Below are 15,600 nucleotides of genomic sequence, written 5' to 3' on the forward strand. Positions count from 1 at the left end.
AATCGAATCTGAGACCAAAAGTTTTTTGCCAAAAAAAAAAGTAAGGCTAACCCCTTTCCATTTTTGGCGAAAATTTTCGCGATTTTAAAAAGTGCTGGAATCAATTAATTGTAGCACTGATCGGACGTAATTTTGCGAGAGAAATCGATTAAGAGCAGTCCCAATACGCTGCGATCAACGCATCAAAAGTTACAGCCAAAAAACCAGAACCTGAATTTTCGACATTTTTCAGCAGGTGCTTTTTCGCTCGCCATTTCTCTCCTGTTGGTCCTACGCTCTTTTCGCTGCGATTTCTGAGTTCCTGAGGGTCCAATTGGTCGGATGAAAATCGTTTGAATCGTATCTGAGACCAAAAGTTTTTTGCCAAAAAAAAAAGTGAGGCTAACCCCTTTCCATTTTTGGCGAAAATTTTCGCGATTTTAAAAAGTGCTGGAATCAATTAATTGTAGCACTGATCGGACGTAATTTTGCGAGAGAAATCGATTAAGAGCAGTCCCAATACGCTGCGATCAACGCATCAAAAGTTACAGCCAAAAAACCGGAACCTGAATTTTCGACATTTTTTAGCAGGTGCTTTTTCGCTCGCCATTTCTCTCCTGTTGGTCCTACGCTCTTTTCGCTGCGATTCCTGAGTTCCTGAGGGTCCAATTGGTCGGATAAGGATCGTTTAAATCGAATCTGAGACCAAAAGTTTTTTGCCAAAAAAAAAAGTAAGGCTAACCCCTTTCCATTTTTAGCGAAAATTTTCGCGATTTTGAAAAGTGCTGGAATCAATTAATTGTAGCACTAATCAGACGTAATTTTGCGGGAGAAATCGATTGGGCGCAGTCCCAACACGCTGCGATCAACGCATCAAAAGTTACAGCCAAAAAACCAGAAACTGAATTTTCGACATTTTTCAGCAGGTGCTTTTTCGCTCGCCATTTCTCTCCTGTTGGTCCTACGCTCTTTTCGCTGCGATTTCTGAGTTCCTGAGGGTCCAATTGGTCGGATAAGGATCGTTTAAATCGAATCTGAGACCAAAAGTTTTTTGCCAAAAAAAAAAGTAAGGCTAACCCCTTTCCATTTTTGGCGAAAATTTTCGCGATTTTGAAAAGTGCTGGAATCATTTAATTGTAGCACCGATCGGACGTAATTTCGCGAGAGAAATCGATTGGGCGCAGTCCCAATACGCTGCGATCAACGCATCAAAAGTTACAGCCAAAAAACCAGAACCTGAATTTTCGACATTTTTCAGCAGGTGCTTCTTCGCTCGCCATTTCTCTCCTGTTGGTCCTACGCTCTTTTCGCTGCGATTTCTGAGTTCCTGAGGGTCCAATGTGTCGGATAAATATCGTTTGAATCGAATCTGAGACCAAAAGTTTTTTGCCAAAATAAAAAGTAAGGCTAACCCCTTTCCATTTTTGGCGAAAATTTTCGCGATTTTAAAAAGTGCTGGAATCAATTAATTGTAGCACTGATCGGACGTAATTTTGCGAGAGAAATCGATCAAGAGCAGTCCCAATACGCTGCGATCAACGCATCAAAAGTTACAGCCAAAAAACCAGAACCTGAATTTTCGACATTTTTCAGCAGGTGCTTTTTCGCTCGCCATTTCTCTCCTGTTGGTCCTACGCTCTTTTCGCTGCGATTTCTGAGTTCCTGAGGGTCCAATTGGTCGGATAAGGATCGTTTAAATCGAATCTGAGACCAAAAGTTTTTTGCCAAAAAAAAAAGTAAGGCTAACCCCTTTCCATTTTTGGCGAAAATTTTCGCGATTTTGAAAAGTGCTGGAATCAATTAATTGTAGCACTAATCGGACGTAATTTTGCGAGAGAAATCGATTGGGCGCAGTCCCAATACGCTGCGATCAACGCATCAAAAGTTACGGCCAAAAAACCAGAACCTGAATTTTCGACATTTTTCAGCAGGTGCTTTTTCGCTCGCCATTTCTCTCCTGTTGATCCTACGCTTTTTTCGCTGCGATTTCTGAGTTCCTGAGGGTCCGATTGGTCGGATAAGAATCGTTGAAATCGAATCTGAGACCAAAAGTTTTTTGCCGAAAAAAAAGTAAGGCTAACCCCTTTCCATTTTTGGCGAAAATTTTCGCGATTTTGAAAAGTGCTGCGATCATTTAATTGTAGCACCGATCGGACGTAGTTTCGCGAGAGAAATCGATTGGGCGCAGTCTCAATACGCTGCGATCAACGCATCAAAAGTTACAGCCAAAAAACCAGAACCTGAATTTTCGACATTTTTCAGCAGGTGCTTCTTCGCTCGCCATTTCTCTCCTGTTGGTCCTACGCTCTTTTCGCTGCGATTTCTGAGTTCCTGAGGGTCCAATTGGTCGGATGAAAATCGTTTAAATCGAATCTGAGACCAAAAGTTTTTTGCCAAAAAAAAAAGTAAGGCTAACCCTTTTCCATTTTTGGCGAAAATTTTCGCGATTTTGAAAAGTGCTGGAATCAATTAATTGTAGCACTGATCGGACGTAATTTTGCGAGAGAAATCGATTAAGAGCAGTCACAATACGCTGCGATCAACGCATCAAAAGTTACAGCCAAAAAACCAGAACCTGAATTTTCGACATTTTTCAGCAGGTGCTTTTTCGCTCGCCATTTCTCTCCTGTTGGTCCTACGCTCTTTTCGCTGCGATTTCTGAGTTCCTGAGGGTCCAATTGGTCGGATAAGAATCGTTTAAATCGAATCTGAGACCAAAAGTTTTTTGCCAAAAAAAAAAGTAAGGCTAACCCCTTTCCATTTTTGGCGAAAATTTTCGCGATTTTGAAAAGTGCTGCAATCATTTAATTGTAGCACCGATCGGACGTAATTTCGCGAGAGAAATCGATTGGGCGCAGTCCCAATACGCTGCGATCAACGCATCAAAAGTTACAGCCAAAAAACCAGAACCTGAATTTTCGACATTTTTCAGCAGGTGCTTTTTCGCTCGCTATTTCTCTCCTGTTGGTCCTACGCTCTTTTCGCTGCGATTTCTGAGTTCCTGAGGGTCTAATTGGTCGGATAAGGATTGTTTAAATCGAATCTGAGACCAAAAGTTTTTTGCCGAAAAAAAAAGTAAGGCTAACCCCTTTCCATTTTTGGCGAAAATTTTCGCGATTTTGAAAAGTGCTGGAATCATTTAATTGTAGCACTGATCGGACGTAATTTTGCGAGAGAAATCGATTGGGCGCAGTCCCAATACGCTGCGATCAACGCATCAAAAGTTACAGCCAAAAAACCAGAACCTGAATTTTCGACATTTTTCAGCAGGTGCTTCTTCGCTCGCCATTTCTCTCCTGTTGGTCCTACGCTCTTTTCGCTGCGATTTCTGAGTTCCTGAGGGTCCAATTGGTCGGATAAAAATCGTTTAAATCGAATCTGAGACCAAAAGTTTTTTGCCAAAAAAAAAAGTAAGGCTAACCCCTTTCCATTTTTGGCGAAAATTTTCGCGATTTTGAAAAGTGCTGGAATCAATTAATTGTAGCACCGATCGGACGTAATTTCGCGAGAGAAATTGATTGGGCGCAGTCCCAATACGCTGCGATCAACGCATCAACAGTTACAGCCAAAAAACCAGAACCTGAATTTTCGACATTTTTCAGCAGGTGCTTTTTCGCTCGCTATTTCTCTCCTGTTGGTCCTACGCTCTTTTCGCTGCGATTTCTGAGTTCCTGAGGGTCCAATTGGTCGGATAAGGATCGTTTAAATCGAATCTGAGACCAAAAGTTTTTTGCCAAAAAAAAAAGTAAGGCTAACCCCTTTCCATTTTTGGCGAAAATTTTCGCGATTTTAAAAAGTGCTGGAATCAATTAATTGTCGCACTGATCGGACGTAATTTTGCGAGAGAAATCGATTAAGAGCAGTCCCAATACGCTGCGATCAACGCATCAAAAGTTACAGCCAAAAAACCAGAACCTGAATTTTCGACATTTTTCAGCAGGTGCTTTTTCGCTCGCCATTTCTCTCCTGTTGGTCCTACGCTCTTTTCGCTGCGATTTCTGAGTTCCTGAGGGTCCAATTGGTCGGATAAGGATCGTTTAAATCGAATCTGAGACCAAAAGTTTTTTGCCAAAAAAAAAAGTAAGGCTAACCCCTTTCCATTTTTGGCGAAAATTTTCGCGATTTTGAAAAGTGCTGGAATCAATCAATTGTAGCACTAATCGGACGTAATTTTGCGAGAGAAATCGATTGGGCGCAGTCCCAATACGCTGCGATCAACGCATCAAAAGTTACAGCCAAAAAACCAGAACCTGAATTTTCGACATTTTTCAGCAGGTGCTTCTTCGCTCGCCATTTCTCTCCTGTTGGTCCTACGCTCTTTTCGCTGCGATTTCTGAGTTCCTGAGGGTCCAATTGGTCGGATAAGGATCGTTTAAATCGAATCTGAGACCAAAAGTTTTTTGCCAAAAAAAAAAGTAAGGCTAACCCCTTTCCATTTTTGGCGAAAATTTTCGCGATTTTGAAAAGTGCTGGAATCATTTAATTGTAGCACTGATCGGACGTAATTTCGCGAGAGAAATCGATTGGGCGCAGTCCCAATACGCTGCGATCAACGCATCAACAGTTACAGCCAAAAAACCAGAACCTGAATTTTCGACATTTTTCAGCAGGTGCTTTTTCGCTCGCTATTTCTCTCCTGTTGGTCCTACGCTCTTTTCGCTGCGATTTCTGAGTTCCTGAGGGTCCAATTGGTCGGATAAGGATCGTTTAAATCGAATCTGAGACCAAAAGTTTTTTGCCAAAAAAAAAAGTAAGGCTAACCCCTTTCCATTTTTGGCGAAAATTTTCGCGATTTTGAAAAGTGCTGGAATCAATTAATTGTAGCACTAATCGGACGTAATTTTGCGAGAGAAATCGATTGGGCACAGTTCCAATACGCTGCGATCAACGCATCAAAAGTTACAGCCAAAAAACCAGAACCTGAATTTTCGACATTTTTCAGCAGGTGCTCTTTCGCTCGCCATTTCTCTCCTGTTGGTCCTACGCTCTTTTCGCTGCGATTTCTGAGTTCCTGAGGGTCCAATTGGTCGGATAAGGATCGTTTAAATCGAATCTGAGACCAAAAGTTTTTTGCCAAAAAAAAAAGTAAGGCTAACCCCTTTCCATTTTTGGCGAAAATTTTCGCGATTTTGAAAAGTGCTGGAATCAATTAATTGTAGCACCAATCGGACGTAATTTCGCGAGAGAAATCGATTGGGCGCAGTCCCAATACGCTGCGATCAACGCATCAAAAGTTACAGCCAAAAAACCAGAACCTGAATTTTCGACATTTTTCAGCAGGTGCTTTTTCGCTCGCCATTTCTCTCCTGTTGGTCCTACGCTCTTTCCGCTGTGTTCCTTGAGTTCTTGGAGTCCGAACAGCGTAGATGGGGTCGTCCTGTTCGATCTCCAGCTGAAAACCTGACCACCCTAAAAATTAGATTTTCTATAAAAATTTGATATTCTCCGAACATTTTTCGATCATATCGAAAAAACGCGACAATGTTTACAGTGAGGTCACATGTCGACGTAATCGCGCGCAATTCAACAATAAGCCCGCTTCATACAGCTAATTAAAAGTCACGTCTGAAAAATAGATCATCATCTTTCATCTTTTCTGGATCCTCCCAGCTGCTCATTTCGTGCTGACTAAAATGAACACCCCATAAATCTGGATAGTCCAACCCAGTCGATTTGAAAACAAGTTGCCGGCCGCAAAGCACGGAAGAAGAACGATTTTGTCCGTTGGCTCATTTTTGTAATAAAGTCTGTTAATAATGGTGTACGTGGTGAGGTGTCGAAGTAACAAAACCCAAGAATGAATTAGGCAGAGTAATAAATGTACCATGAATCTATTTCACTAATTTTCACAATATAATCTACCTTAAGCTAGATTACAACTTGTTTAGTAGGTTACTTTTTTTTTACATGACATTGTTATTCTAAGTATAAAATAAGCCTGAAAGCTCATGCGTTATATGTTTATAATCTAATAATTCAAGGTTAGCGACGACTCAATTATTTCTACATTCAATACTTCTAAAGCCTGCCAAAATCAATTGTGGCGATGATGCCGCAAAAAAGAGTTTGATGATTGTTTCGAATACACATTCACTCCGGCATGACCAGATCATCCATCAAGTACTTGTATTGTTCAAAGCAATTTTGTACGTCGACCAATACTTACTTCTGAATCGTTTTCCCCTTTATGTCGTTTTATTTATTCATACTGAATTTTCTACAGTGAAATACGTGTACGTCGTATATCGTGCTGACTACAGCGTTTTGTACCGCTAGCTATAGTTTTTGATTTCGTATAGACCTACACAGACATTTCTTGTCGATTTTGAGAGAAGTTCAGGAGGTCGGACATTGATTCAATATCCGTTATCGTTTTCACTTTGCAACGGTATTTTGCAACGAAACCGACACATGGATCAAATACTTTTCGGATAGCAACTTTTGTCATTAATAAATAAGTGTTTTAACTTCAAACATCATCTTCGGATTATTTGTAGTGATTATTATTTTTATTTTTTTGTCAATTTTCTAATGTATGATTTTTGTCCTCCCTTCAATTTTCTTCGAAGTGAGGCTTTTTCAAAACAATCTAACAATCAAATGCCTGAATGCGCATCGTCACTCAATCCATTCATTATTATAACTTCTTTTTCTTTATTATTCATCATTTTTCTGTTCACCTTTTCATCAGGAATGAGCTCTTCATTTTTGTAAATGTTCTGTAAACGTAGTACATATCAGTAATAATTACTCGTAACATTATGGATATTATATCATGTATGATCTATTTCAACGGCAGGCTTACACATTATAACAGACCAGATAAAACTTTGTTACACGATTTTACTTCTATACCTTAATTATATTCTATTCGTAATAATAGTAATAATAATTATGTAAGCTAGTAAACTTTTTCAAAGATTCCACGCATGAACATTGAATATGTACCTAATCGTAGAATGTACAAATGTATACTTTATGCTTCATCAAGAATCAATATTCAATGGTAATAATGACAAAATGATAAAAAGAAACAACAATAAAGATAATAATAGTATAGGCAAACTCTTATTAATTATTTACCTATATAGCATTGTACTTAGCGTTACTTATAATATTTTACAGGTATACGCATGTGTATATCATCATGAATTATATGCATACTGACGAGTTACATAAGTTCGGACAGAAGTTGATTTGACTTACTCTTTTTTTTCCACATTATTCTCGCCATTTTAATATATATATATATATATATATTTTTTTTTGGTTTTTTTATTTTTATTTATTAATTTTTTTTATTCTATTTTTCTTCAATTTTAGCAAAATGGAGGGATTTCACTAACAACTTGCTTGAAAAATGCGCTGCACCATTCACACCTATAAACAAATATAAAAACCTCTGCGGACACATTCATCATCCCAATAATACGCTGCATTTTTGAACTTTCTTCTAATTATGTATATGTATGCATGTGTGTAATTTATATCGAATAATATGAATATTTATTCGTTAACGTTATCATTATTATACATAGCTGCGCATGGCAATTAAATATAAGTGAGATGTATGTAACATCCGAGGATGTCTATTGTTTGCAGGTCGGACATTCATTAGCATAGCTTTTCGTTACACCGCGACATTCTGAACTTTCAATGCAATCTACAAAAACGAACAAGATGATGCATACATATAGGGCAAAAAAACTACATACACTTTTTCTACAATACAATACTGCATTACTTAAGTAACGTACACACGATATTTTATAACATATAATCTATATGCGCATAAATTTATGTCGAATACTATTTGAGTTTTACAATCACGTAAGCGGGATTTCTTTCATTCGGTTATTTTTTACGTTCCTTCTTTTCTGCATAGTCCTTAAATATAGATAAAACTGTGCAACAAACACCTTGCAGTTAAATCGGCACAACTATGGATCATATCGTCCGATTAGCCCTTAATATAATGTGTCTTCGAAGCATCTATTTACTATTGATTAGCGGATTATTTATCTGGTGCATTTGATAAAAGTAGACTCTGTTAAAATCGATAATAGTAATAATAATGACGATGACGATGACGATGATAATATTAATTAAATGTGTGTAAGTGATGTATTTGCAACACAGAATTAATGTGTGCCTTTATATTTATATCAATGCGTAGATTAGAATACTATTTATAATTGTACAATACTCGTAAGAGCACAATAAATTATTTTTGATTGCTGAATATTATGGTTTTTCAAATATTTTTTCGCTTCCTATTACTATTATCTGCAATTTTTAATTATGTGGCACCTACATTTGATGCATTTTTCTATCTCTTCTGTTCCGATTCGATTTTTTCCATTTGGTATTTGTGAATTAATTGAAAGTTGAATTTGTTGTTTATTCCTTTCCATTTTTCAGAGCTTCTCGTATTGTAACTTTTACCCACCGTACATGTGTAAAGTAAGTGAAGCTTACTTGGTTTACTAACTGCGCCCTTATACATACTAAATGTTTTTCTTTAATTTGAAAAAATGATAAGAGTTCCGATTCGGCAGACCAATTAATATCTACGTCGTTTTTATTCATGTTCTATTGATTATTATTAATATTATTATTATTATTATTATTATTGTTATCATTATTATCATTATTATTATTACCATAATTATTATGTTTTGCATGCGAAAATATTATCATAAGAAATATCCTCCACAGAGTTAAGCTGGACGGCGTTGATGAAATTATAGGATCTTTGTTAATTAAAGCACAAGGATGAGTTATACATATAGGTATGTATATGGTTGGGGCAGTAGGGAGATCAAAGTGATGGTTCATCGATATTTATACACTCTGGATAAAAACTTCAGACAGTATCGCGAAAGAATTATCTACGTAATTCGAATTGGCGATCTTCGCTACAACGGAATTATACATTTATGTACCTGTGTCAAGTATGTATACATATGTATAGTTTGTGACAGTGACTATAAAAACTCTTTCTCTGAAAATCCTCCATCCACAGGGAACAGAATTATGATCCGATATTGCATATATTGTACATATGTAAGATAGACATATGTATATAGCGTATAGGTAAGTATGCAGGATATTATTAATATGTATTATGTACAACGGGTACCACGGTATAATTTATTGAGACAAATATTGGCGCCAAACTTACGTTCAAAGATGCATAAAAATAATTTACGCACAGTTTGGCATCTCATGAAATGTTAATTTTTAAACGTTTTATTTTACTTTATTTTTTTTTTTTTCGTCGTCGTAAGCTTTCGAAAGATTGCAACGTAGACAGTTATATAATAGATCAAAGTCTCCGTAATTGACTAGCGTTAATGTTAATAACAAATCTTTTAGTTACTTATTATATACACATAATTATGTATGTATATAAAGAACCAAGCTTTTATACGTTATGCAGTAAACAATTCGAAAACTATCATATACTCGACACAATCATCATAATTATTAAATATCTCGGCTGATTCAGTTGTGAATTGTTTGATTTATATGTATTATCATTGTTAATTTTCTCTCAATTTTTTGCCTCAAACGAATTTCTGTGCAGCATTAAGAACTGTAGTTGTATTAAGGTCGAATAATGTTGTTTATACGAAAAATACCGAGATACATATATACATATGTACCCTATTATTTAATACATAATCAGAAAGTACTTTCTTAACAACACTATCATATATATAAAACACCTAGGCGTAAGTACATACTGTGCCTAACGATCACGCGGCAAATCGGCGATCGATCTGATACGTTAAAAATTATAATAATCATGATAAACACCGATTGCACATAGACGACTGTTCGTATAATTTAGAGATTACACGGTATAAATATTTGAAACATATTTTTTCTTGTTTGACGTCGCGAATTAATGAATAAATTATATATTATAAATTTATATCCGCGGTCATTTTTAATAATGTAACATATAGTTCGAACAAGATTAGTATATAATACTACATAGTATTCGTTGTTGAAAATTATCTTCTCATTCTTTCCTTTGATTCTTATTTTCGCATTTCTTTATAGGGGTGAAAAAACAATTTAACAAAGAGAACAACTAATGATGATAGTAATGATTAACAAACAATACTTACAAAGTAGATTTCGCAATCATGCTAGAATCATATTACGTAAACATAAACGTAATTGCTCCAAAATAAAATCTAATCGAAATCCTGTTTCGATTGTACATATCTCTATCCTCCTTCTTTCCTTTTACCAAATAAATAACATTGTTTAAAACAGAATCAAAAGTTACAATTATAATTATAATCATAACGGAACCCACTCCTAAGTCTATTTTTTTAAGGGAAATAAATGAATTTTGAACGCAGATCTGATAAAGAGTTGAAAATCCAGTTAAAATATGTCTTAAAAAAATATCCTCTTAATGGAGGTGGACATAAAGTAAATTTAATTGCTGAGAAATGGAGCGAAAAGTTTGTCAGCGTTATTCAAGCAATTTTCTAGACTTATAATATAAGTGTATCAAGTTCCAATTATTACTATTCTTTTCTATTCTTTTTTTTTGCCATTTTTTTGTGTTTCGTTTTATCAATTTGCGTCTGTTCCAGAGTACAAAAATGCGTATCATCACAGCGATAATGGAATGACGGATTTCTTCTTCACTCTCGATTATCTCGCTCGAACGCTTTATCCCGCCGCTCAGAAGAATTCAGTAGCGTTGCTGAAACTCGTGATGCCATCTGTTAAAATCTATGTGGAAGATGACCATTGAGCCGTTTGCCAATCCGGCTAGAAGGAATCTGTAATAAAAGAGTGAAACAGAAAGGAATGAAGTATAGAAGAACGGAGGGGATCTGACGTATCGCCGACGGTAGGCACCGTGGCGGCACCTAGGTCAGGTCTACACTTTCTCTTGGCGTCAAGACGCCAGGGTGGTACGTACTTTTGGTCGTGCGATAGCGCCAGCGATCTGACGCTGCTTTCGCAGGCCGGGAATGCGTAGAGCAGCGCGAGATTGAAGGTTCGCCAGACTTCAACGATCCCCTTGTCTCCTCCAGTCATCAGGTACTCGCCGTCGCGGCTCAGGAGCAGGCACTGAACAAGGAATAATGGGAGTTTTTAAAAATTGCAGACATATTATCACCATTTCAGATTCCGCAAATGCATGCTGCAGTAAGAATACTTCCAATGAACTTCTCTAATTATTATGAGAGTAGCGAAGTTCCATTTCGATCCTCATCGCCAACCTTACCTGAAGATTATCGTTGTGAGACTCGTGACGAAGTCGTTTTCCATTTATCGTAAAAGCCGCGACGTGTCCCCGCTCGTAATTGACCACTATGACACCTTCCCGGGACATGGCGATGTTCTCAGGCGAAGAGTAACCCGACGGAGCATCGAGGGACCGGAGAAGATCACCGAAGGTCGTGTGAACGAGGACGGGGCCATCTTCAACATAATTTGAGGGTGAAAATGGACGATTCGAAAGTTTGAAAATCGTCGGGGCTTTCGGGGACTTACAATGCGATCCTGAAACCACCAGGCCAAGCTCGGCAGAGATGACGACGGCTGTCACCGGCTGCTCGTGACCCGTCAACGTCGCCCGGGGAGCGGGAGCCTCGCCTTCGCCGACTATTGTCTGGGTACGCGCGTTCCAGTGCCAGAGAAGGACCGTGCAATCTGCGCTTCCCGACGCTATGTAGCAGTCGGATGTGATGTTGCACTCGCTTCGGGAGAGGCAGGTCACAACTCCGTAGTGCCCGAAGACTATCTGGACTATTTTAGCTGCGGGAGAAGATAACTTGTGATGAAGAAACGGAGCTGGGAATTTATTTCTTTCGAGATTTTGATACGCGTGCGGATTGTTTCATCGTACGGGGTTTTTAGGGCACTTCGAGAGCGATTAGAGTGCCCCTACGATTTCTGCCGTAAATCTACCGTTTGTAGACTACACTCAAACCTTTTGAATTCTAAAAGTTGTCCAAATTGACATGTTGCTTTTGTCTGTTTCAACTAAATCTAAACGTGATGCGTGAAGCGAGAAAAGCTTCTTCACACCATCAGACGGAGTATTTAGATCAAGTCATTAGACAGCTGAAACTTCCCATTTTAATATGAATTCTTCGAGTTGTTTCATAAGGTAGGCTAAACGTCGTTAAGTTGGACCTAATTTTTTTCCATTTCGTTTTTGATTTCTATAAAATTGAATGGTTCTACCTGTCTCGGTAGAAAATACGCGGAAACTGTTGTCCCAGAATCCGCAAGCAACGAGAAATCTGCTGTCAACTGTTGTGACGAAGCAGTTGCTCCGAATCTTCAGCTTCTGGCTGAAATTATCACCCAAGTGTCGTCGGAGCGCCGGATTTGAGCTGTTTGACGTTTGAGCTGAAACGCGAAGGGTAGAAGGAAACAAACATTGCGGCGATAATGTGAAAACTGAACAGCGATAGAAATGCTTTTTTTGTTCAACTCACAAAGAACCGGATCCATCGACAAGGGCTGATTGACCGCCTGCGTTTGCGGAGTGTCAGCGTAGCTCGGAGACTGGACCGATGCTGAAACGGTCAATACATGGGAATATTGAGCTTGAGATATGGAATCAGCAAACAACGTGAATTATCTTCCAGATAATCTTACCAGCGTAGGTTGTGTTCCACCGATTAACAGCAAACTGTTGTCCCGTGGTTACCGTCACGACGGAGGGCAACGGAAGCTGGGGATAAGTGTTGGCCGATATGTGGCAAATCGGCGAGTTGGACGGGAACTTGATCGTCATGCATACGTCGTCCGGAATGCTCGAGAACATCATTGGGGACTGCGGAGAGAGGAGGAGGGGGGAATTTTATTTCATCATTTAACGTTGTATAATAAATTTCGCGTCATTAGACTTGCAAAATCCTCACGGACTTGGGTCAGAATTTCTTCCTCCCACTTACCAGGTGCATCGCCGAGCTTCTGGGAGGATGCGGTTCCATCAGCAGCTGAGACGGGGTCTGTCCAAAGTTACGGATCTGGTTCTCGATAGCCTCCTTCATTACCGGGTCTCCGATAGAGTCTAGTTCCACGCTGCCCTCGTAGGTCAGGTAGTAAAATACGTTCGTGGCCCTGACGGCTTCCGGACCTGCGGAAAATAAAGTGTTTTTGCCTTCCGAACAACACGTAGAAGACACCGAACGTGTCGCGAGATCGTAATAACGCGAATGAAAAATACGACCTCCACCTAGAACGCATTAATTCCTTTCTGAATAAAAAGTAACAGATACGAGAAGCCCGGTTGTCATTTTGTTATTATTTTCTTTTCCCGTTGGGATACGTGTCGCATCACGCAAACGCCCGGATGGAGAGGACAAGGAAACGTGTTGCGTATTACAGGGTGAGGCCGAAAACACGTGGCTAATTGGCGAGGAGTTGCTTTTTCTCTCGTTCTCTCCGGATTCGTAGGAAAGGCGATCGAGCCGAACTTAAACCTGCACGGCTGAAGAAAACTTGCGAGTAAAAGCCGTCGAGAGAATGAGAAACGGATCGGGGACCGGGTGCAAACTAAAAACTAATTCCTTCCATACGGTCTCGCCTCCTACGCGAAGGGAGGGTAAAACTGTCTCCCGCATCAGAAACAGGGCTCGGGGACATCTTCGGGGAAGCGCCGGATATAGAGGCGTCTCAAACAATTAGCATCAGCCAAAAATTTAATTTAAAACGATCCCTGTGTACCGACACTCCGGCAGAAGGCGGCGCCGTCGTGACGCGACTCGTGGAGGATTTTAAGTCGTTCCTAGGATCTCCTTTTTTTTTTTTTTTTGTTTTTGATTAGAAATTACTCACCTTTCTGCTTGTACCCGAATATCAGGTCGATCCACTGATGCAGCTGGCAGGAGACAAACTCGGACTCGAGTGCCTGCGGCGCAAAAATAAATGGCGTCATTTAATTGCAGTTTCATTTTCTAAGCATAAGATTGAAAATTTGCTCACCATTCGATTGATGCGAATAAATTCTTCCGGCGAAGATGCCCACGGTGGTAAATCGACGTCGCCGACAGCGCTTCCGTCCTCCTGTCTGCCCAATCGGTAGCGATTACTGTTGACAAGCATCTCGGGCAGGAAGAAGAATTCCGGAATTAATTCCTGGATGCAAGAAAAATGGAAGAGAATAAAAACGTTGGCATGAAAATAGAACGCGGGGCTATTTCGTGTACGAACCTTGACATCCGACGTGTCTCTCTGGCAATTCTTCCAGGATAGTGCTATAGACGAGAACAGTCTGTTGGGATGGTCAAACTTGCCCCCCTGGAGTGCTAGGAACATTGTTGTCATCGGTTCCTGAATCCAGAAGGTGCACGTTGAGTTTGAATAAATGGTAACGGGTAAAAAAGCAAGAATCTCATTTTTCACGGCAGATATTTTTGGCACGAATCAAAACGGTACGAGTTCGATCCTTATTCTCGTCTGAATCCTGTTCTTGTTCAACTGAATTTCTGTTTTACGTTCCGTAGAATTGGATTTAATTCAAGGTTCTATTCAAAAGACCGTATCTATACATTCGGGCTGGTTATGAAAATACAAGGTGAAAAATAAAACGAGGTTTTCGGACGGCAGACGCGGTGTCGGAGCAAACGAGGCCTGATAAACACTCGGGTCATTTAGATGCGAGTTTAATTCCGAATAAGTGATTATTCTGAAAGCGCCTAGTCACGCGTGTTTTCGTGTAAACGAGAGAGCCCTTGGCCTCGTCGTACGTGCGAGTACGGCTCAATTATTTCCACCACCAGGTGAATATTGAACCTGCTCCAGGAAGTCGCATGGTTTTTACACGTCCCGGAGGAAGTAAGGAGGCAGCCGAAAAATCCGGGGCAAGGAGCGCCGCGCCAAGGCAGCGTTGTTTACCATTTCGGTGAGGAAGAAAAAAAAAAAAAAAAAAGGAATGGAAAGAAAAAAAATAGGAAAAAAATACACTCGTCTATGCTCCGTAACACCAGGCGGTGCCGAGTCCGTCTTCAAGACCTAAAAGCCGCCACTTAGCGACACTCAATTCTCAACGGGGCCCTCAACGCGCTTCCTGACATCCTCGAGGCGCCTCGACGCCTTGACGAATGTTACCCAAGTGTCCCGCACTTTGACTGGAAACCAGAGGACTCGTCAAAGGCTCTCCTTCATTCTCTGTCTGTCCCTCTCGCTCTCTCTCTCGCTCTCTATGCTTTGCGAAAAAAAAAGTAAGCGAAAAACGACGTTTCGCGAGATTTTTAAAGAGAGAAGAGAAGAGTAGAGTAGTTTTGTTGCTATATGTTGGGCAAAAAAAAAAAACTACAATATTGTCACAAAATTACAATCGTCATGTTCTTACACACAGCACAAGTCGGTGTTTGATGGATTTTTTTTTTCATTCTCGATCAAATGTTTCGTTAAACTATTAGAAAAATAGGAATAAGGTCGGTTAAGAGTAGCAGGAGAATTAGAATAAAAAATTGTCAAATTTAACGACTGCACAGTAAAGCTACTCCGAATCGGGGTTTCAAAAAGCGGGACGCTAAAGCTGCAGGGTGTCTGCTTAATTTACGATCTGTAAATGAGTTGACTACTCAACAAAAGATAGTCGGAAGCTCTACTCTGCGCACA

General features: G+C 39.6%; 1 protein-coding gene across 1 annotated transcript in view; it reads right to left on the bottom strand.

Annotated features, from left to right (window-relative positions):
* Positions 1-6,738: 6,738 nt before the first annotated feature.
* The window catches only part of rg (A kinase anchor protein rugose), a 157,525-nt gene continuing 148,663 nt past the window's right edge, over positions 6,739-15,600 (bottom strand). Inside the window, exons 43-53 of the mRNA XM_046633230.2 lie at positions 14,188-14,307; positions 13,960-14,112; positions 13,813-13,885; positions 12,927-13,111; positions 12,628-12,805; positions 12,465-12,545; positions 12,208-12,375; positions 11,512-11,775; positions 11,243-11,439; positions 10,934-11,085; positions 6,739-10,790 (exon numbers count right to left, since the gene is read on the bottom strand). Of these exons, the coding sequence (XP_046489186.1) occupies positions 10,700-10,790; positions 10,934-11,085; positions 11,243-11,439; positions 11,512-11,775; positions 12,208-12,375; positions 12,465-12,545; positions 12,628-12,805; positions 12,927-13,111; positions 13,813-13,885; positions 13,960-14,112; positions 14,188-14,307 (1,662 nt within the window). The 3' untranslated portion in view covers positions 6,739-10,699. The remainder of the gene's footprint in view (positions 10,791-10,933; positions 11,086-11,242; positions 11,440-11,511; positions 11,776-12,207; positions 12,376-12,464; positions 12,546-12,627; positions 12,806-12,926; positions 13,112-13,812; positions 13,886-13,959; positions 14,113-14,187; positions 14,308-15,600) is intronic.

The sequence above is a fragment of the Neodiprion pinetum genome, chromosome 6, assembly GCF_021155775.2.
Source record: "Neodiprion pinetum isolate iyNeoPine1 chromosome 6, iyNeoPine1.2, whole genome shotgun sequence".
Taxonomy (NCBI): domain Eukaryota; kingdom Metazoa; phylum Arthropoda; class Insecta; order Hymenoptera; family Diprionidae; genus Neodiprion; species Neodiprion pinetum.